Source organism: Talaromyces atroroseus, assembly GCF_001907595.1.
Source record: "Talaromyces atroroseus strain IBT 11181 chromosome Unknown scaffold_11, whole genome shotgun sequence".
NCBI lineage: Eukaryota > Fungi > Ascomycota > Eurotiomycetes > Eurotiales > Trichocomaceae > Talaromyces > Talaromyces atroroseus.
In genome coordinates this window covers 1,140,478-1,163,822 of record NW_017971443.1, presented here as the reverse complement: position 1 = coordinate 1,163,822, position 23,345 = coordinate 1,140,478, and the positions used below count along the sequence as shown (strand labels likewise).

The 23,345-nt window shown below is 49.1% G+C and overlaps 9 protein-coding genes across 9 annotated transcripts; 3 read left to right on the top strand and 6 right to left on the bottom strand.

The window, feature by feature from the left end:
* Nucleotides 1-465: 465 nt before the first annotated feature.
* UA08_07689 (hypothetical protein) lies at nucleotides 466-1,558 on the top strand (the record flags this gene model as incomplete). The annotated part of the gene is made up of 3 exons (XM_020262610.1): nucleotides 466-590; nucleotides 655-1,385; nucleotides 1,443-1,558. 3 exons carry the CDS (start codon nucleotides 466-468, stop codon nucleotides 1,556-1,558), a joined length of 972 nt encoding a protein of 323 aa, XP_020117495.1.
* Nucleotides 1,559-2,355: 797 nt separating this feature from the next.
* UA08_07688 (hypothetical protein) lies at nucleotides 2,356-5,484 on the top strand (the record flags this gene model as incomplete). Its single annotated transcript, XM_020262609.1, has 1 exon — nucleotides 2,356-5,484. The coding sequence occupies one exon, from the start codon at nucleotides 2,356-2,358 to the stop codon at nucleotides 5,482-5,484; it is 3,129 nt and encodes a 1,042-aa protein (XP_020117334.1).
* Nucleotides 5,485-5,823: 339 nt separating this feature from the next.
* On the top strand, nucleotides 5,824-6,730 carry UA08_07687 (hypothetical protein; the record flags this gene model as incomplete). The annotated part of the gene is made up of 2 exons (XM_020262608.1): nucleotides 5,824-5,912; nucleotides 5,992-6,730. The coding sequence occupies 2 exons, from the start codon at nucleotides 5,824-5,826 to the stop codon at nucleotides 6,728-6,730; spliced, it is 828 nt and encodes a 275-aa protein (XP_020117335.1).
* Nucleotides 6,731-7,023: 293 nt separating this feature from the next.
* On the bottom strand, nucleotides 7,024-8,005 carry UA08_07686 (hypothetical protein; the record flags this gene model as incomplete). Its single annotated transcript, XM_020262607.1, has 3 exons — nucleotides 7,024-7,256; nucleotides 7,337-7,429; nucleotides 7,516-8,005. The coding sequence occupies 3 exons, from the start codon at nucleotides 8,003-8,005 to the stop codon at nucleotides 7,024-7,026; spliced, it is 816 nt and encodes a 271-aa protein (XP_020117336.1).
* Nucleotides 8,006-8,277: 272 nt separating this feature from the next.
* UA08_07685 (hypothetical protein) lies at nucleotides 8,278-10,640 on the bottom strand (the record flags this gene model as incomplete). Its single annotated transcript, XM_020262606.1, has 5 exons — nucleotides 8,278-8,383; nucleotides 8,448-10,038; nucleotides 10,104-10,322; nucleotides 10,376-10,409; nucleotides 10,470-10,640. The coding sequence occupies 5 exons, from the start codon at nucleotides 10,638-10,640 to the stop codon at nucleotides 8,278-8,280; spliced, it is 2,121 nt and encodes a 706-aa protein (XP_020117337.1).
* Nucleotides 10,641-11,030: 390 nt separating this feature from the next.
* On the bottom strand, nucleotides 11,031-12,756 carry UA08_07684 (hypothetical protein; the record flags this gene model as incomplete). Its single annotated transcript, XM_020262605.1, has 2 exons — nucleotides 11,031-12,493; nucleotides 12,558-12,756. 2 exons carry the CDS (start codon nucleotides 12,754-12,756, stop codon nucleotides 11,031-11,033), a joined length of 1,662 nt encoding a protein of 553 aa, XP_020117338.1.
* Nucleotides 12,757-13,202: 446 nt separating this feature from the next.
* UA08_07683 (hypothetical protein) lies at nucleotides 13,203-16,180 on the bottom strand (the record flags this gene model as incomplete). Its single annotated transcript, XM_020262604.1, has 11 exons — nucleotides 13,203-14,156; nucleotides 14,227-14,373; nucleotides 14,428-14,583; nucleotides 14,647-14,698; nucleotides 14,758-14,924; nucleotides 14,990-15,158; nucleotides 15,219-15,264; nucleotides 15,327-15,501; nucleotides 15,593-15,827; nucleotides 15,889-15,914; nucleotides 15,983-16,180. The coding sequence occupies 11 exons, from the start codon at nucleotides 16,178-16,180 to the stop codon at nucleotides 13,203-13,205; spliced, it is 2,325 nt and encodes a 774-aa protein (XP_020117339.1).
* A 766-nt stretch (nucleotides 16,181-16,946) lies between these two features.
* UA08_07682 (hypothetical protein) lies at nucleotides 16,947-17,631 on the bottom strand (the record flags this gene model as incomplete). Its single annotated transcript, XM_020262602.1, has 3 exons — nucleotides 16,947-17,061; nucleotides 17,151-17,439; nucleotides 17,535-17,631. 3 exons carry the CDS (start codon nucleotides 17,629-17,631, stop codon nucleotides 16,947-16,949), a joined length of 501 nt encoding a protein of 166 aa, XP_020117340.1.
* Nucleotides 17,632-18,097: 466 nt separating this feature from the next.
* UA08_07681 (hypothetical protein) lies at nucleotides 18,098-23,323 on the bottom strand (the record flags this gene model as incomplete). The annotated part of the gene is made up of 9 exons (XM_020262601.1): nucleotides 18,098-18,798; nucleotides 19,265-19,341; nucleotides 19,391-20,054; nucleotides 20,091-20,176; nucleotides 20,236-20,467; nucleotides 20,519-20,775; nucleotides 20,836-21,366; nucleotides 21,755-22,287; nucleotides 22,358-23,323. The coding sequence occupies 9 exons, from the start codon at nucleotides 23,321-23,323 to the stop codon at nucleotides 18,098-18,100; spliced, it is 4,047 nt and encodes a 1,348-aa protein (XP_020117341.1).
* Nucleotides 23,324-23,345: the final 22 nt, after the last annotated feature.

Below are 23,345 nucleotides of genomic sequence, written 5' to 3'. Positions count from 1 at the left end.
TACCTATGTAGGACGTGGTAAAACTTATTAGGCTTTCATGCTTGACCCTCGTGTAAGTTATGCATGTTGAACGGCGTATAAATGGCCCTATAGATCACATGTTTGGCCAGCAGAGAGTGCTGGATGGACCAGCCTTGCGGGTACTTCCAGTCTAACCGAGGCAGAGTGAGCAACGTCATACTCTAACCGCCCCGTCTCTGTCCGCTTCCTCGGGTCATACTTTCATACCGCAAGGAGACCAGGGAGCATTTCATATCTATATTATACTGTTGTGTGCATCTGGTATCTCTCACCACGGGTCCCGCCTTGGTAGCTCTCTTTGAACTTTAATCTAAGATCGCTCCGACATCGCCCGCCTTCTATTAAAATCTCACCTGTGAGCGCTCCAGTCCCTATGAAAACCTGTAACGCATCCTCTGACTTTCCCTTTCTCCCTTAGCATCCTATTTCTCCTCGCAGTATACAATGTCTCAAGTACCGGTAGAGCAGCAAAAAAAAGCGGCGGCAGCATCTGCTGCTGTGCAGCAATCTGACAACATTGCGCACGCCCTGGCGGGAGCAGGAGGAGGCATCCTTTCGATGGTTCTAACGTATGAATTACCCATCATCGCTAGAGAAAGGTATACAAGCCATACTGACTGGCGGCGCTGCTAGCTATCCCCTTATTACCTTGTCGACCCGAGCGCAGGTTGAGTCGAAACGCGCCCAATCGTCAACCCTCGATGCTGTGCGCCACATTATCCAACGAGAAGGAATCAGCGGGCTATACTCTGGGTTGAACTCGGCTTTGTTCGGAATTAGCATGACCAACTTTGTTTACTATTACTGGTACGAATGGACCAGGGCAGCCTTTGAGAAAGCCGCAGAGAAGGCCGGCCGTGCCTCGAAGAAGCTCACCACTGTTGAATCGATTATTGCGGGTGCCATTGCTGGCAGCGCCACAGTGCTCCTCACAAACCCCATATGGGTTGTCAACACCAGGATGACAGCTCGTCGGTCCGAAGAGAACGAGCAAGGGTTACCGGGCAGTGGGGCAAAGAAATCTCGATCCACCATTCAAACTCTTATGGACCTGCTTAGACACGAAGGACCCAGTGCCCTGTTTGCGGGTGTGTTGCCAGCACTGGTCTTGGTCATAAATCCAATTCTCCAGTACACTATCTTTGAACAGTTGAAGAATGCCTTGGAACGACGCCGGCGAGTCACGCCAACTGATGCATTCTATCTCGGCGCAATAGGCAAGATCCTAGCCACTAGCATCACTTACCCTTATATCACTGTGAAGAGTCGCATGCATGTGGCTAGCAAGGATGACCCGCGTCAAACTCTTAATGGCAGCCTGAAGAAGATTATCAAGGAAGAGGGATATACAGGTCTTTATAAAGGTACGTGAGATTTTATTGATTATGACGATATTCTTGATTCTGTCTGACATCATTCAGGTATTGCACCAAAAGTGACCCAGAGCGCCATCACGGCTGCATTCCTCTTCGCTTTCAAAGATGTCTTGTATGACACCATGGTAACTGCTCGAAGACGCGCCGCGATTCGCAAGTAAAAAGGCAAGCAAAAGCAAAATAACACGCAGCTCTGCACCGTGCGTCAATGTTGTATTTGGCAATCATCTGGATGGCGGTGACGCTCTAAATGGAATCTCCTCTCATAAGAGGTAAAGAGCGCGCTCCCCAAGGCCTTGTGTCCACATCATGTTTTAACTGGAAACAGCATTTGCACAAGTGCATTGACAAGAGGAACATATCAGAGTGAATACGGGCAATGTATGATTAGACATAGTTAGCTGGTTTGTAATTATTCTTTCGACTCCGGAGTCTCGTCAGACTGGCAGGTTAGGAGGTATTGGCGGGCTGGGTTATGGATGGGTCAAAAGCCTGCAAATCTTATCATATGGGGCAAATAATTATACATCCAGAATCGAGCTCAACAAACATGTTTTGCGTGTTGTAGTTAACCTTGAACAAGCACCGTTTTCTGCGTCGTTTGATGTCGTTCATTTAGGAAATCGATCTGGCCCAAAATGGACAAAACGAACGCGGGTGCACGTGCCCGCCCCGACTGCCGCGTCGCGATCTCCTCATGTTTCGGCTCCAACTCGCCTCAGCCTCGCTCCCACTCAGTCTCTATGGACCCCTTGTTGCAACATGAAACAAGACGCTGGGGACATGTCAGAAAACCTCTGCTGACTGTCTATCATATATGTTACATACCCACCGCTGGCTAACTGAAATAGCAAACGCAAATACGAATTCACCAGTCAAGTCGGTCAGTCCAGAACTACGACAAAACAAGACCTACGCTCCGTTTGCGCCCAAAGACAATCGTGAGATTGAATAACATATGGGCAGCTCGGATGAATCTTCGGATGGGCAGCATCTGCTCTCAAGATTCCAGGCCTACCGTCCCAGCACTGCGCACAGCAACGCCTCAAATACAAAGAACCATGAAGCCCATCTTCCAAAACGGAGAGGCAGACCGAAAAAGGTAGCCCCGATCCTAAACCTAGCAGAGTCAGACGGCCTCCCTCCAGTCCATATTTCACTGGGCATGCGCCGTTCGCGCCACACGTCCTCCTTACACACTCTCGACGGGTCAGTCGACGCGCTTCAGAATCCTCACTCCACAAGACATGAGAATAGCAGCGCCTCTCGCTCATCTGTCGCCAGACTACCATCTTCAACCTCCATGGCTTCATCGCAACCAAACAATGCTACTGGCTCTCGTTCGAGAAGATCAAAAGCTCAGATCAGGAATTACTACTCGAATTCCCATTATTCTGGTTACGTCTCTAGCTCGGATGGTGAGGATGAAAGGACACAAGTTGATCAACAGCGTGCCCCGTCTCCACGTCTACTACCAGCTCCACCCCCACCAAAGTCAAAAGTGAAAAGGCGAGAGTCTCGCGTCATATACGACTCATGCGGTATATGCATCTTGAGACATCCATTTGCCCAATTGGATGATGTGCCCAATCTTCCAGATAAAGTCCCATACTCGTCAGAAAGTGGGCCATCAAGCTACGCGCAGCGATTCAGGAATGATCTTCAGACGCCCATACTTCATGTCTCTTTTAGTGATGACGAAATCGCGGCTATGGTTACACTACTCTCTCCTTATGGCGTGGACTCATATTTGTTTGATATGTGCCCAGTAGACCAAGTCAGCCACATTATCCAGCGAATTCACAAAGGTCGAGAAAGACAGCTCGCTAAGCGCATTTCTAAAATGGCGCATCTGCAGAAACTTCTTACAAGATATGGCTTTGATAATTTGGCTGCGTATCATCAAAATCACCAGCCGGCCAATTCTCGAATAGATAACCTATTGGACGGAATATTTTCTGGGAAAAACAGCACAGATTTCAACCAGTCCAACTATGTCACAACGGCAGCCGTGCTTCGTAGGCGCCGAAAAGCGGATATACGTGGGTTTATCAAGGATGCAAGACTAGGAAACCTTCCAACGAGACCTTTTTATGTCAGCGCAACCCAAGAACGTGTGTCTATGCAGGGTGGTAGAGGTCAAAATTCAGCACTTGAATGTTTTACACCGCGTCCACATAAAGATTATAGCTTACAGAGAAGTCTTACTTGGAAAGGTGCTTCTAATGACGTGATAAATCTCGCTTGGTCTCCTGATGGGTCGAACTTTGCAGTCGGTGCAGCAGCGCAGTGTGATGAACATAACATGCAGTATAATCGCTCGAATAATCTTATATTGGGTGACTTGATGCATAATTCTATCAAAGAGCTGCCAGACCATCGCATTCCGTACCCTGTGGCGAACCCGAATAATACTCATTTGTACATGAGTGTTAGCGCTGTGCAGTGGTTTGACGACACTCTTTATACATCCAGCTACGACAAGACAGTCAAGATTTGGGATGTTTCCTCATACACGGATGCGAATTGTGTGCGTACGCTTCGACATGACTCAAAGGTCCAGGTCATGGCGAGATCGCATGCGAATCCCAATATATTGGCTACAGGCACAGACTCTACATTGCACCTGTGGCATTTTAACGACTCTCATGAATCGTGCCTGTCATTGGATTTTCTCAAGCAGCGTTCCATAAAAAATCCACGCATGATCAGGGATATCGATCTATTGCCCGCCTCATTAGCATGGGGCCCATCCCCTATTACACAGAATTTACTTGTCGCTGGCTTCGCTGGTAAAGGATATCATGAAAGTGACGCATGCAGAGAAGGCTTACTGGCTATGTGGAGATTGACCGAAAGCTCGGTGGAACCGTTTCAATTACAGCCGAATGCTCAGAATACGTTTGATGTAAAATTTCATCCTACGTTGTCTTGGGTGGCCACTGGCACTTCAGTTCCTTCGATGGGCTCAAATGGAACGGGCAAAGATGTTCGGTCATTGGTGCGGATATATGAACCGTTGGATAAAAGAAGATGTGCGATAGAGTTTGATTGCCCAGCGCTTGACATGAACGATGTGTCATTTTGTCCTATGGGCCGATTTTATATTTCGGCTAGCTGTACAGATGGGGTTACTTATGTGTGGGACTTTCGGAATCCATCTCGCATTCTACATGAACTACCCCACGGGAATGCTTTGAATCAATTAGATGAACAGCTTACAAGAGAACAAGCGGATGTCGGCGTACGTGTTGCTCTATGGGGGGATAGCATCGAAAACTTTATTACCGGCGGTTCTGATGGAGTCCTCAGGGCTTGGAATATACTTTTGTCGCCTGACGATGCCCACGTCCGAGATATTGTTACTCTGGAAGATGAAGTCATGTCGGGAGCTTTCTCACCCGATAAGTCGACGCTGTTAATTGGGGATGCGGCCGGTGGAATCCATATTTTGCAGCCAGACACAGATTCGGACACCTCTGTGCAAGAACTTCATTACGACCACGGCGATGGCAACTTAGAAATGTCAAGCGCACCGTCTGACTCTGGAAGAGAAATAGGACAGATGCTGCTAAAAACGGGTCAACTTGTGCAGCATCCAAAGTATGGAATTGGGCAGGGCCCAGCATACCAAGGGCCGTATGCTGCTTGGGCTCGACCAGAGGGTACACCAGATGGCAAACTCGCAGTTACGCCTCTCTTGAAGGAAATACAAGCTCTCCAGCTGGACCAACCAAACCAGAAATCACATGACACAGCCACTATGGCATCTCAGTTCACCGTTGATAGACAACGAAAAGTGGCAGAAATTCGCAACAGGGACCCCAGCATTCTAAAACGGAAACACCACGTGGAACGTGAGTCCGAGAAGAAGCACCGGCACGTGGATGTCATCGATCTATGCAGTGACGATGAAGAATGCAAGCCGCCTGTGTGGATTGATCTCACGAGCGAACCTGACATAGAGAATGTTCAAAGGCTTGTGCCAATGGACGAGGATGGGTATGAGGATGACTCGGAGGGCTCAGAGGATTATTGGTTTCCAGAGAGTTGCAATGTTGACCCGAATATTCGGGAATCAGAATAGCGCAGTGTCTATGTATTGGTCTAGCATGTCAAGATCATATCAAATATCTAACTTATGATGGTAAGTTAGTAAGAAATAAAATAACTACGTGATTTGTGGTTGATGATAATTGATGAATTAATGAATGCCCAATCGGGAGTTATGCACGTGCGGGTGTCGTGGCTGTGCCGAGCATCCCGTCATCGCCACAGTCCCTGACCATCAATGCTTATTTATATAAAACATCTGCCTGTCCTCTTCCCATATTCCTTTCCACTGTTCCCTTCTTCCACTTCCCACAACTGACTGCTTGAGTGCAACTTCCCATCCATCCCCCTATCGCACCCGCAGAACTCAAACATGTCTTCGTTTGCCCCTCCTTCAGGCCCGCCGCCTCCGCCTGTGCCGCCAGGCTGGAAGGCCCAATTTGACGACCGGTATAAGCAATGGTAGGACCAACTCCGTCTAAAACAGGCAGACAGCAGAATCGCCCATAATGCAGCATCGCTGACTGACTGAAATTAATAGGTTCTACGTAGATCTGAGCACCGGTGTTTCCCAATGGACGCCTCCAGAGGGACTCCCTCATGCTCCCCCGCCAGGCGATGGTCCCCCACCAGCCTATGAAGCAGGACCATCAATGGCAGCTCACGACAATAAGAGAACACCACCACCCTTTGGATCCAACAATCCCTATGGCGGCGGTGGCCCCGGTGGAAACCAGCCGAACACTTCCGACGACGCAAGACTAGCTGCGCAACTACAAGCCGAAGAAGATGCTCGCGCTCGCAGTCGCGGACCGTCAAACCTGAACACGCCTGCACTTCCGCCTCGGCCTTCGTCAAGTGGTTCTTCTCGAGGCATATTCGGCAATAGACCGGCTCCTCCTGAGCCATCCGGAGCTCCATACCCGCCTCAGGGCTATCCTCCACAGCAACAACCATATGGCTACCCACCGCCACAACAACAACAACAACAACAATATGGATACCCACAGCAATATGGCTATCCACCACCAAACCAGGGTTATTATCCGCCACAGCAACAACAACAAGCACCGCCACCTGAACAACAGAGGAAGCATGGTATGGGCACATTCGGAAAAGCCGCTTTGGGTATTGGTGGTGGTCTGCTTGCTGGTGCTGTGATTACAGATTTGGTGGAAGATCATGATCAGAATATTTATGACCAGGGTATGGAGCAAGGTTACGATCAGGGCTATGACCAGGGATTTGATCAGGGTGAATTTGACGGTGGTGGTTGGTAAAGAAGTCTCTCTCTCTCTTTCTCTTCTATTTACATGCTTTTCATGTCTACGACCAATACCTTACTCGTTTTGTTTTCCTTTGCATCGATTTGCTAGTTTTGTTTAATGCGAGCGACGAGAACGTATGATGCATGAAATGATGACGATGCATATTATAGCAGAATTAAGACAGTTGATTCTTCTTTAAATCTATACGTGAATTAACCCTGCGAGTGTTCTTGTATACAATTAACAAATCTGCCTTCAATATTAATTATATCACGGATCCTCTTATACATACAAAGGTAGAAAATCTACCGTCTCCTCGCCCCAGCACCCGACTCTCGACCACTAGCAGCAGCAGCAGCAGCACCTGTCGACCCAGGACCTAGAGGCGAAGGCGCCGTGCCAGCCATCCACCCAGCAAGGTCAAACCCAGGCGCGCCTCCACCACCAGGCGCACCGCCTGCAACGGCAGCTTGACGAGCGGACGAAAGCGGGCTGGAGCGGGACTGTTTTTCGAATTCTTCGCGCATTTCAGGGTCCACTTTGGCATTAAACATTAGTACAGATCTATAACTATGGAAATAAGGGGTATGGGAACTGAAGGAAGAGAGGGAGACATACTGTTCTCGAGAAGTTTCGGAATACCCAATGTAGCCACCAGAGCAAAGACGGAGAGCAGGATCATGGGGTTCTTGAATAGATCGAGAGGGGAGACTGTACAATGACAACGATCAATTCCAATGCTACTTTAATTTTTATCCAGAGCAAAATGGGGGGGGCGGGGGCAGCAGCAAACTCACACTTGGGCCTAATCTCATAAAACCCCCTTCGCGCCACAACATGCGCTTGCACAGTCACATCATGATGTTCCTGCCCTTTCAACTTGGTGTACCGCTCCATGCCACGATTCTCCCACTGGTTCCCGCGGAATGTCTCCCATATGCCTAGCACGCTGCCATCGGCGGCGATGTCGACTCTGTAGGGCGCGAAGATGTATTCCTTGCTTCGGATGTCGAGGAGGTAGGACTCTGAGTTTTCCGAAGATGGCAGGTCGGAGAAATGGAATTCGGCGGTGTGGGTTAGAGGTGCTGATATTATGTGCTGCTGCTGCTGCTGCTGTTGGGATTGGGATTGGGGCAGTGTGGTCAGTGTTGCGTGCGTGTTTGGGGGCAGCACATGCGGATTGGGGAGGATGTTGTTGGGTGGAATTTGAACGGTGAGAGAGGAGGATGCAGCGGTTTGCAGGATGCTGAAGGACGATAGTAGCGCTGCGATGGTGAGGGTCTTCATTTTGACTGTTTCCCAGCACGGGTGATTGAACGGTTTATGCGTACTCCGAAGTTGAGGTCAAGTTCATTAAAGGTAGCGCCAAGCTTGCCCGCTTTCAGAAGCTCAGCTGACCTCACTCAGCCAACCAGCATTTCGTGCCTGACTTATGATTTGTTGTTATACCTGGTTATAATTCAGCTGAAACTAGAAAAGGAGGATATCCTAGATTTGAATTCGTGTACATTATTTTTACTTTGTGCAATATATAAATTATGAAATGACAGCTGGCAAAATTAAAGCTTCGCCTTCGGAGCTGCTTGCTCTTCGGCCAGTTGGGCATACAGATTATCAAGCAAGGTGCGGAATTTCTTCACAATCGGAGGACGCTTCATTTTTAATCTGATAAAGAAAAAAAAAAGTCAGTCTCATGATTCATTTCAAGGAAAGAAAAACAGGCACTCACGTCGGGGTCAAAAGGTCATTATCAATGGAAAACGGCTCCATCATCAGAGAAATGTTTCGTACTCTTTCATACCCAGCAAACTTGTGCTTCTTTGCAGTCCGTTCAAAGTCTTTCAGCACTGCCTTACGGAGTCTGTCATCATGCAGGACGGACTCGATTTGCTTCAAGTCCGTAGGGTTTATTTCTTGCTGCAAAACCCTGCTGGCGAACGCTGCAAAGGTGTCCGGCTGAACTCCAAAAATTCCAACCAAAGAAGTCTGCATGCTGTCTCCGTGTACATAGGCTTGAGCCAAATATGTGTGCTCTGCCAAGAAGATGCCTTCCAAACGCTCTGGAGAGATGTATTCACCCTGGGCCAACTTCAGGACATTCTTTCGTCGGTCAATGATCCTGAATCGGCCGAGCTCATCAATGGTGCACACATCGCCAGTGCGGAACCAGCCATCTTCGGTAAAAGCAGCAGCTGTTTCTTCTGGATTCTTAAAATACTCACGGAAAATGGTGTTGCCACGGATTAGCAACTCTCCACGAGGGAATGGCTTGTCATCAACAGAGTACTCCATATCTGGAAGTGATGCCAGACAGGCCTCGTCAGCCACAATGAGACCACCGCAGTTACTTACAGAGCGGTCATCGATGTTTTGCACGAGGGTCAAGGCGTATGATTCCGTCAGACCATACCCCTGCACAAAATTGGACCCCGTTGCAACGCGCATAAAATTGTGAATAGTCGGGTCTAACGGCGCTGAACCAGATGCCATATTCTTGACACGGTCCAATCCCAAGGCACTGGCGACTTTCCGAGTCCAGATTCGGTCATACAGAGCATGCTTTTCTGTTGCGTTGGTCGTGTCTGGATTGGCCAGGTTTGCCAACTTGGCATCCACGACATGTCGCGACAACTTTCCTTTGAAGCCTGGAGCATCCACGGTAGCATTGCGAACTGCACCAGCGAAGCGCGTATAAAGCCGAGGTACCGATACGAAAGCATTTGGGCGCAATATCTTCAAATCATCTACCAATTCCAAAATCTCACCGTGGTAGTAACCAATGCCACCGCCAGTCCAGAGACACGCCTGTTCGATCATACGCTCGTAAATATGAGCTAGTGGGAGATACGATATGCTAATATCGCCGGGCTTATTTGTAGTAATAACCATACTGGAAGAAACGGATGACACGGCATTCTTATGAGTCAAAACCACACCTTTGGGGGGTCCTGTGGTGCCTGAGGTGTAGTTGATAGTCACAATGTCGTCGGCCGAAGGTGGATTATAGGGTCGATTAAGGGAGGCGCCGAGTTCCTCCACTTCCTCGATGCCATAGATTGACAGACCAAGGCCGTTGGCCATGTCCTTCAAAAGCGCCCGTTTCGACAAACCGGGGTGCTCATCAGCGTCGAGTGGATCTAAGGAAACGATGAATTTGAGTGTTGGCAGCTTAGGCTTCAATTTGATGAGTGCGGGGATGTGCGGCAAAGACGTGACGACGCAATTTAGCTCGGCGTGGTTGATAATATATTCCGTTGTATCGGGGCCGAGGACATCATAAATTGACACGGAGAACAAAGACTGCGAGGCACACGCCAGATCTGGTGCTTCAGGTTAGCTTGAATTCGTCTCTCTCTCTCTCTCTGTCGTGACTTCTTGTGGTTACCTGTGATCTGCCATTCCGGTCTGTTTTGGCACCAGAGTCCGACGCCGTACTTTTCTCCATCGTGGCCGTGCTTCTTGTGCAGCTCCACGAGCCCGACTCCCAGGTTAGCTCGTCGTTTCTGAACAGTCTGGTAGTCAATCCACTGGTAGGGACCGAACGACTTGGTCTTGGAGTCGTAGGGGCGGGTGCCGAGACAGCGAAGTTTGGGGTTTCGGTTGGCTGTGCCATGAATTAGTGGGATGTGCGAACAAGGCTAACGAAAAGCCACATACCGCTCGACTCGAACATATCGTGTACTGTGGAGACCTATAGTTCGTTCGTCTGAAGTCAGCCACTTATCTTCGGACAGAGGAGGGCAATGCTTACTGCCGGGTCCAGCGAGACTAGCAGCTCTTTTTGCATGTTCCATGGCCGGTAGACCTGACTCCGACCTGGCACCTCTGATCCGGGGATAGCGACAGAGTACGGAGAGCCCTTGGGAGGTGGCTTCCGGAGCTCCTCCGCCCTGGTCATGTGCACTGGCTGCGAAAAGAACATGACTGTTTGACGCTCGGATTGTGCGGGTGTATATAAGAATATAAAGTACAGGTATCAAAGGGTATATATCGTATCTGACGGCGAGAAGAGAGAAAAGAAGAAAAGCAGAAAGAAAGAAAGGAAAGTCCAGGGATAGCCGCGGACAAACAGAAGGTGGCACCTTCCCCGTGCTTACTCCAGGATCGTTGCATGTGCCTCAGGCCCTAAGCAGGCGCCACGCCGAGTCCGGGGCCGAACGCCAGCCTCGGCTGTTGCCGCACGCGGAATAGCGCCGTTTCATAATGCATTCATAAGTTTATTCATGTTCATATCGTTTCATACCAACAACTACTGTACAAGATAAGATAACCTCACTACAGCCTACATAGACGATACAACAGACTTGCCACGTCAAAAGACCTTGCGCCAGAACGACGTCGACTCCTGCGCCTCGTACACACCGTTGTCCGGCTCAGTGCGCCCAGTGTCCAGGTCTGCGTCTATCGGCCGCACAAACCGCGTGCGATAGAAAACCTTGTGCCCAATGTACAGCACCACAAACAGAATCAGACTAACATACGAGATAAAGAAGTCGGACACGCTAAACGTCGGGATCCACGCCGTGAATCCCTGCGTGAGGATAATGAGCACGTTGAAAAACAGCCCGTACCAAGCAAAGTACGGCTGCCACATGGCTTTGTAGGGGAGCAAGTCGCGCGAGATGTTGCGCGCTGCCAGCGCACGCATAAAGGCAATGTGACATCCGTTCAGCGACGACCAGCTGATGAATCCGGCAACGCTGGATATGTTGACGAACCAGTTGAACACGGTGCTGCCGTTGTTGGACAGGTTCAAGAAACCCAGCAGGCCGATAGCCGAGGTGACGGCAACCCCGTAGTATGGCACGCCCTTGTGCGATGTTTTCTTGAGGATCCGGGGCGCGAAGCCTTCCTGCGCCAGACCGATGAGGATACGGCTTCCGCTGTATACGTTGGAGTTGGCAGCAGAGAGAACCACGGTCAGCAAGACCCCGTTGATGATGCCGGGCAAGACTTTGACTCCAGCGAGATTTGCTGCAATGACAAAGGGCGATGCGGAGGCGTCTGTATTTCCCGAGAGCAGCTGCTTATTCGTATAAGGTACCAACAGCCCGATGAAGAAGATGGTGAGCACGAAAAAGAGCAAAATGCGATAAAAGGTCTTTCGAATAGCCGCAGGCATGGTCTTGCGCGGATTCTCACATTCACCGACTGCAATTCCGACCAATTCAGTGCCCTGGTACGAGAATCCAGCTTGAATCAACACGGCCCAAAACCCGACAAACTTGGCTTTCGCTCCCGTGGATTCGAGCAGATAGGGTGCAAAGGCGCCTGGGTTTCCCCAAGTGTGGAATCCCAGATAACCATGCTGTCCTGCACCGGCATCAATACAGATGGCAAAAATCATGAATCCAACAATGGTAATGATCTTGATGGAAGAAAGCCAGAACTCGAGTTCTCCGTAGAAGCCGACGGGAAGCATATTGAGGCAAGTAATGCAGACCCAAAAGATGGCGATAAATATACCGATGGAAATGGATTTGTCCCAGTATTGGATGATCAGGCCAGACGCCGTTAACTCGAGGGCGTACGTGATGGCCCATGAAAACCAATAAATCCAGCCCATGGCAAAACCCAGACTCGGGTCCACGAATCGTGCGGCATACGACGTGAAGGCACCGGCGATGGGGATGTAGGTCGCCATTTCTCCGAGCGAGGTCATGACGGAGTAGACAATTGTTCCGACGAAGAGGTATGCGATGAGAGCGCCAGCAGGGCCAGACTCTGCGATGGCAGTTCCACTACCAATAAACAAACCGGTTCCAATAGTGCCGCCTATACAGGGCCATCATGAGTTACTGGACAGCTAGAAGGGGGGAGAGAAGACAAGGAAACACACCAATTGCAATCATCTGCAAATGTCTACTCTTGAGCTTCCGCTTCAGATCCGGCACTGGCAGAGACTCTCTGCCAGCACCGTGTTTTTCGACGTCGTTCATGTCGGGAAATCTTTGCTCCTCCCGCTGAGGACTCATGACGGGCTCATCACTGGAGAAGACGACTTTTTCATTCTGATCGACTTTGTGTGCAGAGTCCATCATCCCGTATACCTCGTAGGCCGCACACAGAGCGACGCAGAATCAATATGCCAATGTATCAATATGGCACTGTTCTGAAGGGAAATAACAAAACCAGAGTACAGACGCGAGAAAATATATAATTATATACCTTTCTTAATATTTATTACTCAACATTAAATGATTTGTGCAGAAATTGGCGGTACCGTACCCACTCGACCGTGGAATTTGCCTCAGTTCGGGCTCGCCGCAGTCGTCCATGGAAAAAATTTGTATGGTGGACCGCGAGCCTCGAATAGCCACACAGAGAGAGAGATGGTGACCATATCGAATGAGTCATTGCAAAATGCAATAATTACGAACTGTTGAGTTGGAGCTTATGCTGAGGATCTGCAGCTACTAATTAGGTAATAGTCTCGGTCTGTCTAACTATGGTAGTAACTATATGTAGTATGGGCCATGGAGGTCTAGATATCCTTCACAAACCCAACCTCCACGACACGATCGGCTTGCACATCCAGATGCTGCACTTTGTTGCTGGTCACCTCGCGGCCATACAGGAACAGCATCAACGCAATCTTCTTGAATATGCTAGTTCCCGTTGCGATTCTGAGGTGCTCCCTGCCCACAATGTATATCACCTGAGACCTGAACGCGCGTTGCACGGCATCTGCCTCCACCTTGTCACTGCGCACAGCAGATGATGACAATTCCTTGTCCAAGAATTCCCGTAGCAAGTCAAGCACAAGGACCCCGAGATCTGGCGCAATGACTTGGTCCGTATACCCATGTCGCACTATGAGTCGGAAGGTGTTCGGAATAGCCTGCTGCTTGCCAGTCTTTCCGGTTTCATAAGTGGAGCAGCGCGTGATCGTATATCTCTCGGTGGGAGGCACGGTAGGCACCGGGAGAGCCCTCAAGTGGAAGAATACAGAAACCTCCGGAGCAGCGCCAAACTTTTGCAAGAAATGGAGGAATACCGGGGGCGTGGTGCTCGACAGACCGGCTTTGTCAAAGAAGATTCCGAGACCACTGATGCGGACAATTGTGGAAATGGAAGTGGAAGAGCTAAAGTCCGGATGCAGAGACAGTTGGCCTTGTTGGTCCAACGCAGTCGTTCGAGACAGCGGGACGTTGTCTGATTCTTCGGCGACCCATTGCTGTTCTTTGCCGTAACGCCAGAGCATGAAGAGTAGAGTTAGGGCTACGGCGATCATGAGGGTTACCCAGGCACCGTGCGGGACCTTGCTGAGTGCTGCGGACAGGAACATGCCATCCCACAGCGCGAAGACAATGAAGATTGGGAACACGAGATAAACGGGGAGTCTCCAAATGACAATCGCAACTATCGTGACCATGCAGGTGGTGAGGAAGGAGACAAGGATGACGCACGATCCATACGCTTCTCCAAGAGCAGTGGTCTATGTCGTTAGCTTCATGGAACTCGAGGCATGTCTACGGGCAGATATAGAGATTGGGTATCTTTCTTACATTGGTATAAACGGCAGTCACAATGACTGTTCCAATCATCATAATCCAGTTTACAAGCGGAATATACACTTGACCGTGAAATTTCTCGGAGGTATGCTTGATTTTCACTTGAGGGAAGTAAGAGAGCTTCATGATTTGAGATAACAGCTGGATACATGTCAGTATGAACGTCTAATTATGCAAGAATATGCTGCTTGATACCTGGAATGAGCCGGTGATAACAGCCTGGCTAGCCACGATGCAGGCAAGGATTGCCACAATCAAACTCGGCCAGATCATGCCCGGAGGAACGGTCAAGTAGAATGGGTTAGCATAAACACTTGGGTCAACCATCATATGGGCAGCTTGTCCAATATACTATTGAATCGATTAATCAATATAAAGAAATGTATCTAGGCAAACGAGTATACTCCAACGTACCGAGAGAAGCAAACAAGGATACACAAAGCACAGCCAGGAGATCTGAACAGCCCTATTCATCATCAGCTTGCAAGGTCCAGACAAGTAAATAGCAGACTTGATAATAAATACCTTTTAGAGAAAGCGCCAAGATCTGCAAATAGCGTCTCAACGCCAGTAAACGCAAGCAGGATCCCACCCAATTGAAGCCAACCATCGTGTCCATTCCGGACGAGAAAGTTGCCTGCAAAATACGGAGAAAAGGCCTTGAACACTGATGCATCGTACCGGGCGAGGTTCTACAGAAGAATATGAATATGAGCATAATCTTTTCAGATGGGTTAGGGGTATTGTATAATATTACATAGATCCCAAAACTCATATTAAACAGCAACCAGAGAATGACAATGGGTGCAAAGCAGTTCGCCAATTTCCCAGTTCCGAATGGCTGAACAGCGAAGACGACGACTATAATTGCGCACGAGACACCAACTACTGTAGAGCTGGTGATGCTTGGATTCACGACGGTAATACTGTACTCAAGTTAAGTCTCGCTGTAGGAAGAAGCCAGAGAGAGAGAGAGAGAAACTCACCCTTGGATTGCCCCAAGGAGCGACTGGGCCGGGGTAAGAACGCCATCTGAATGGGCTTGTATTCAGCAAGAATCGCAGCTAAACGTACTTGAGAATTCAAATTCGTACCAGCGAGTAGAAGCGCCACGCCAAAAACTCCTACAACCTTGAAGATTGCTCCCACTACCGTACTACGCTCCATCCCAGAACGAATCCAGAGATTGGGCTTCGGCATGTCCTGGTCCGGGTATCTTTGTATACGAACCAACTTGCGCTGTCGAGGGTCACGTTGAATCAGATTCGCCTATTCACAGATCAGTTAGAAAAGGACCAAAAAAAAAAAAAAAAACTATGCATGCCTTCCCTAACCTGTTCATCTTCTACACTGAACTTACATATCGAGAAATAAGCGAGTACAACGCAAATGTACCCCCTTCACCTTCGTCGTCGGCATTCAATGTGATAAGAGCATATTTGACGGTCACCATGATAGTTAACGCCCATATGATGAGAGAGAGCGCTCCGAGCACATCTTCCTGGCCGGGACTACTGCTAAAGGTAGACGAATACACGTATAGTGGACTTGTGCCGATGTCACCGTAAATGACGCCGAGGGATTGGTAGGAAAGCCTGCATAGTAGACCTATATCAGAAATGCTATCGCCTTCGTTCTGTTTATACTGTGGCCTACCATGCTAGCTGCCATCCGGTGAAAACCTGAGTGTAGAGATTCATTGTTAGTATTCAACGTAGAAGAATCGAAAGGGGCTATGTGTATATAGTACCTGTTTCTTGCGGAAGTCCCTCTCGTCGTCAACACCATCATCTTTCTCGTCCTCCGACGCATTTTCAACATCAATCACACTCTCCTTGACCGTGGATCTGCGACGGAACAAGTTGTCTCTAGCTGAGTACACGCCCCCGCCGGCAGAAGGCATATAAAGCTGATCGATCTGCTCGGTCGCCTCGCTCGGGGTCGCCATTACTTTCAGTCTTCAATGGCACGATAGCTAGAAGAATGAATGAATGAACGAATCTGCGCCATCGTTCTTGAGAGCAGAGACATTCTGATATATGTTTTCCCAGTCGGCTCTCGCAAGGTTTGTACCCATCGTGACATTGGCTGCAGATAGGTAGATAGCAAACCATGTGAAAATCCCTCACTCACAAAACAAAATGAAGGGCCCAGAAAAATCCCTCAACTGCAAATGCTGGAGTAGAGAAATACGAAGTAAGTAACATGTCAATGCACACGTGGGCGATGACAATCCGTGGCTGGCAAGCTTTTGGGCGAGGGAATTGTTTCGTCGAATCCTTGACACCGCCGCTATCTAGGCATTACTTGTCGTATTTGCTAATTCGCGTCAAGTAACTCATAAAATAACTAACTATCTATCGATCTGAAAAACAAAACTCGGAGTCGGCTGTGAGGAAATTAGTAAATATCTTGACAACTAAACTTGCAGTAGCCCTAACTAACCCTAGCCCTATCTTGTCCGATCTTGGTAAAATAGCTTTCATCTGAACTTGAGATCTTTTTTAGAATAGGAAATCAATTGGCTAACAAGGTATCGTCATAATATCGTAAGATTTGAATCAAAGAAGCTCAACGTAAACATGCCTGGCTGCTGAACTAAAGACAATTTGACATTGATTATGAGTGAGTATACAAGAGACGCTAAGGGGTATTGTCAAGGCAGACGAAGACGGGGAAAAAGAGAAGAAAAGAGGAAATCCTAGCCTCGCTAACTACACATTAGCAGCAGGCTGGACACCTGAGGTCTTTGCATGCACCCCAGTCGAGCCACTACTCGACTGCAAGGCAAGACGGATAGTGAAGCCGGTGGTAATGGCAAACAGCAGCCTGTTCATGTTAGCCTATGCTATACTTATAGTTACATATACAGATATATATATATATATATATATGCGCTCGAGAAGGAGTGAACATACCATTCAAACGATGCAAAAACCGTAGCAGCCTGCAACGAACTACAAACACCACCATGACACGCCCTGGGCGGCGGCAAAAAGGCCCCAAGAGCAATAAAGCCCGCAAACCAGAAAATCATCGTCACAATCTCTGCGGCCAGCACAATGTAGATGTGAGATAGGCTGGCGAAGAAGATGGGCACGAGAGATAGGTAGGGCAGGGCTACGACGAGGGTCCAGATGGAGTTGAAGAGGTCGAAGTTGACGGTGTCGGAGGAGTACCAGGAGTAGGATAGTTCGACGTTGATTGCTGTACTCCCGTACGGGTTTAGTTTTTCTTTCTTTCTTTCTTTCTTTCTTTCATTTTTTTTTTCCCAATTCCTAGAGAGAGGGAGAAAGACTGACCGTAGGCTGTGAGGCCGAGAATGATTATGGCAAAGACTGCCTGCACAATACGAACGGGCAGCACCCAGTTCAGATGGTGGAGGTTGTGGTGAGGCATGTTGACGTGAGTAACTAAGTATCTACCTATGTAGCTTGATGCCAAACTGCGCGAGGTGGCGGACAGACAGGTTAATATAGAAAAGAGAAAAAGAAAAAGTTGAAGCGATATGACGAACGTGGCTGAGCTGTCAGCCTCTAGTTGCATTCGCTGTGCTTGGCCTGCATAATTTTATCCATTCAATAAGTACAGTAAGATTATGCTCATTTCTTATGGGAGCGTGATATTTTAATTAGAAAATTGGCTAAGTGACATTAATTAAAATATTAAAATTAACGTCCGTCAGATTGTCCTACTACATAAGATAGGAGCTCCTCTCTACAGAGTGCTCTGGTCAAGAATAAACAATTTGTATATACTTCCGCCTATTTCAGATGCAGATAGTGGCTATTAATATAAGTGAGTGAATTCAAGATTCCCAGCCAAACGCCCGTTGATGCATGATAAACGCCGATTAATGCAAACTTCATCGCTCCCCGGTCTGCCATCCCTCCCATCGTTCAAAGTCCCCCGTGTCCAAATCAAACAAGTCCAGCATGCGCCCGACGCTCTGGTCGAGCAGTTCATCCACCGATGCAGCGCGGATATAGTACGCCGGCACCGGCGGGAAGATAATCGCTCCGCTGCGCGATACTTCCAGCATATTGCGCAGATGAATGTCACTCAGCGGTGTTTCGCGAGCTACTAGTACAAGGCGACGCCGCTCCTTGAGCATCACGTCGGCAGTACGGGAGATCAGGTCGTCACAGAACCCGCTGTGTATCGCAGCGAGGGTCTTCATGCTGCAAGGAACCACAATCATTCCATCGGCCTTGAAAGAGCCACTTGATATAGGCGCTGCCATGTCACTGATAGAGTGGACGTGGTCGGCAAGGGCCTTGACGTTTGATGGATGATAATCCGTCTCGTACTTGATCGTTGCTTCGGCCCATTTGCTCATTACCAAGTGTGTCTCCACGTTGAGGCGGCGGAGAGCAATAAGAACCTTGATGCCTAGGATAGCGCCGGTAGCGCCAGTCATAGCCACAACGATTCTTCGCCGGCGGGGTGTGGATGGTTGTTGGTGTGCTGGCTTGTTCAGGATCATTGTGGACTCGGGAGGAGAGGCACGAGAGGACTGAGGCGTGTTGGTGCCGGAGAGTAGAGAAAGCATGGATGAGTCAGGAGCTGTCGAGTGTTGGTAGTTGTTCTTGATGATGTGTCAGTTTAATACCAATAATCTGACTCTGCAGGAATATGAGATTGGCTTGAATGTGGCTTCTTTGCAACCAGGCGCAAGTCGATCGTTAAATAAGAAGCAGTGGCAATGATTCAATGACCTCACCGGCTTGGAACAATGGTTTATACGAAAAGGAGAAAAACATCGAGATACTTTCTTTGCATTGGCCCGGTTGTTGGATCACCGAGCCCCCCGAGCCCCCCCGAGCCCCCCGAGACCGAAGCTCCGAGGAATGTACGAAGCTGGGGTTTCCGCCACCAACCACTAATGTGGAGTCTCTCCGAGCAGCTGTGGATACTAGAAATTGCTGAGGGCGTGTGCTGCTAAAGGAATCCACTCTCTTGCGTAAAGTCAAATAGAGGCACTATCGGGGAGCGTTAGCATCGGTCTGGCGTTGGAAGAGTAAAAGCGTACCATTCATGATCGAGTCCAAATAAGACACTGGTGATATTTCGAGTGAATTCATCAAATCCATGTAACCATCCGGATTGCTAAGGATATCAATATCGGTACTAATTAAAATGCGTGATGAATGCTTACCTGGCTCCAACTGGCGGAACAGTAGCAAGATCCATTCCCGCCAGGTTTTCGGCTTCAGCCACATTCCTATCCTCTTCTCGATCCAAGGTACTTCGTAGAGTAACCAGGGCTCGCACGTGGCGGGCAGACAGCCACTGGTCATTAATCTCCGAGGAAGCTGCCCCTTCGTCTGTTGAATTTGACGACGAGAATACATCGATGACTCTCTGCTGCAGGCTGCGGCATTCAGGATCATGACGCGTCTCTTTCCAAACGCAAAGCAGCAACGTGGAGCTTAAAACCGTGTGGACCATGGACCAGCTCCGCAATGGAACGACACTAAGAGCCTGAAACTCGAGAAAAGCTTTGGATGCATCGATCAAGCTCCCTTTTGCGCGAGTCCGAAGTATATCGGCGTGCGGGTAGAGAAGCTCTAGCTGGGACTGTTTCATTGCTGGTCGACAAAGCACAGATACACAAAAAGATGTATGCATCCGTAGTGCCAGATGTTGGAGATTCTGTTGCAATGTCATACAGATCCCCCGATTCTGTAGATAGCCCTGGCTGCGCTGGCAGATATCGTCCAGTCTTCGGAGCCCCTCAATAGCTTGGTCCACTTCAGCAAGGCCGAGATTCTCTGGACGCATAATATCTAGGCCCAGGCGACATAAAAGATGCATGGTTTCTGCAAATGACAAGTCATGTCGTTCAGCGAACGTACGATCAAGGGGCCACCCTGTGACAGAAACAATAGGCGGGCGATCGTAGCAAAGACAGAGGAGGCTATCTTGCCAAACAATAGTCGACCTGCCACATTGAATTCCTTTAGCGTCAGTACAACCCTCGGAATAAAAGGCTCTACTTACCAAAGCGTTCTTGATTTTGTTCGCACATAGTCAGGCCATTGAACCGTGCTTCGCTCAGTGTGCAGTCCCATAGTTTGAGCAAGTCGAACTGTCGTTCCAAGTAATGCCCACGCAGCGTCTGACTGACCCATATTCTGCAGTGTATTCCCCAGTATTAGGAGCGCCTGGATAACATCCAAAGATGGTCGGAAAAGGAAATTGGCTAGGCGAAGAGCATGGAATGATCTGCGAGCTAGACTTTCTTAGCCAACTTGTCCCCGCTCGGAATAATCTCTAGCCATACCAAAGTCTGTGGTGAGCTCCAATCTTTGGAGGTACTCCACATCGGAATAATGAGCTCCTGCGGCAAGTGTGGCCAGTAAAAGGCTAATGTGGCCAACTGACTTGTCTGTTGCCCATCGATCTGTGATCTTCTCCGAGTCTCGTAATTCTCCCCCGGAATGGGCATTCAGGTATGTACATAGATCAGCTTCAAACCGGTCTATGTCCGCTAGTATTGGGTTGAATGGGTATGCTGTGACCCGATAGTAATGGAAGAACCTGGCTCGCTTTGATCAGCCGAAATAGGAGAAGAATCCTGAAAGATCGTATGCAACGTACTTCAAAACTTCTGTTCGCTGTGGTAAAATCTGCAGCAGCGATTTCCATTTTTCTAGGGGAGTCTTCGAGTCCATAAACGGATACTTGTTGAAAGTGTTCTGGAGACCCAAAACGGAGCTGACTTCGCGGGCCATTGAGCCATTGGCATCCGGTGCTCGTGAACGCAGGAGTGAGAGCAGGGAATTGTCTCCAGAGTAGACGTAATTCTTTGAACTATCATCCTGTTGAGTCGTCGACTGTTCATTGACATGATAATCGCTCACAGCCTGGGGCGATATTGAGCGAGCGGCGGGCTGGTGAGAGGCCGACCTGCGCCCCGAATGCACTGCGCCGCTGCTGTAGGTGCAAATTTGGGGATGTTTCCGCTTCTGGCATGTCCGGCAGGGGCGGTTCCCATCACATTTGACTTTGCGTTTGCGACAGGGATAGCATGCGTGCGTTTCTCTCTCTCGGCTCTTCAGGCGAAGGACGCGATCTGCCTCATCTCGGCTGACGTCGCTCATGCTGCCGAGGGTCCGAGCCGGGCTTAGACTTGTCAAATCTTCGCGGTTTCAATCTCCGCTTGGGCATTACAGTCATCAGCGTTCTAACTCGACAGTTTGCGCTCGGCAGCACGCCTGAAAATAAAACATGATGACGAAGATAGAGAAGGAGAGACGCCGTGACTTTCAAGATAACAAATAGAGTTAGCGTGTGGGATTCGGAGTCTCGGAGAATCATTCGCCCGCAGAGATATCCAACTACACCTTACGAAACGAATTCTGAAATATTCAAGACATACGATAATGGGGAAGCTTCATAAATCATTCCTAAGATTCCTATGGACTTTACAATTTGACAACAGGTTCAATCAAGGGAAAGCAGCCTAAATTCTCGCTATGTCGTGGCCCAATTGCAGAAAGAAAGAAAAATAAACTACTCCTCTCGGAATCCCAATTTGGTCCAATTCTTCAAGACCTTCTGCTTAACCTCCTCGGGGTACGAATTCTCAAAGTCAGCAGCTTGCCAATCACGGCCAGTAGCATATTCCGAAGGCATGAGTGCATCCGAGACCACCTTTCCACCCGTAGTCGGTGATCCATTGCCATGGGACATGTACGGGATGAGTGGGAATCCGCGCACATCTTCAAAGAAGGTCTCGTCAAGACTGGGGCGGCAGCGGGTACTAAAGGCCCAGATGACATCTTTGAAGTCGTAGACATCAATATCGTCGCCGACAAGAACTAGACGATGAATGGTGTAGCCGGCTTTGTGATTGAAGACCACGTCTCCAACCTTCTTGGCGAATTCTTTAGGAGTAGCCTTTGCCTCGCGGAGACGCGCGGTGTCGACCTTCAGAGCGACCCAGGTTACCTGAGACTCAAATGGAGCGAATGCATCGGTAATAGGGAGACCATTTTGCTGGCAGACCTTGCGGATTTCGGCGGCAGCTAGGGAACCAATCATGGTATGCTAAGAAGAGGTTAGTCAAAAGAACACCTTTAAAAAAAAAAAAAAAGAATAGACAGATAAGAACACTTACAGTCTCATCAGTCAGTCTGCCGCACGCTGACATTGGTAGAATAGCGTCATTGCGGTAGGTGATGCGGTTGACTTTATACTTTGGCCACAAGTGGGTATCGCCAGGGAAGACATAACCATGCATCTCTCCAAAGGGTCCTTCGGGTCCCGTCTCGGTGATGGAGAGTGTTCCCTCCAGAACGATTTCGGAGGTAGCAGGAACGTACAGGTTATTGGTATCGCACTTGACGAGTTCCAGGGCTGTGCCAGTCATGGCACCGACATAACCAGCCTCGGTAACGCCATCAGGGATTGGCATGCTAGATGCCATAATGGCTGCAGGGGGCACGCCAAAGGCCAGAGCCCAAGGCACGTCGCGGCCTTCTTTCTTCCACATCTGGTGAATCTGCCAGATATGTTGTGGTTGGATAACCAGACCAACGAGATGTTTCTCGTCATGGACCATAGCTCGGGCAATAGACCAATTGGTCCACGAGCCATCAGGAGTCTGCAGAATATGCATTCCATAGGTCTGAATATACTTCCCCCCATCTGCTTGGTGAATCATAGGAACGGGGAGTTTGGTCAGGTCGATCTGGCTTTCCTCAAGGATGTTTTCCTTGCAAGGGCCAGTACACAATATTTGCGGTGGAATCGGAGCCATCTCACTAGCAGACAACATCTTATCCAGAATCTCCTTCATCGATGCCGTGGGTGGCAAGGCGAGATGACGCGCCAGTCGGCCATAGCGATCCTTACGGGCCTTTCGGAGCGATCCAGGAGCACCAAGAATCCGGAATAGGCCATTCTGAGCACCGATCAGGTTATTGAAAAGAGGAGCCTTGTCGTCTGTTTCGCAGACACGGCGGGTGATGGCAGCTGCTTCGAGGTTGGGGTCAATGGGCTCGTTGATCTCCACCAAATCGTTGTCCTGCTTGAGAGCCTCGACGAACGATCGAAAGCAGAGATGTGGCTCTGTGGCGACCATGTTTGTAGGGGGTTATTGCGTT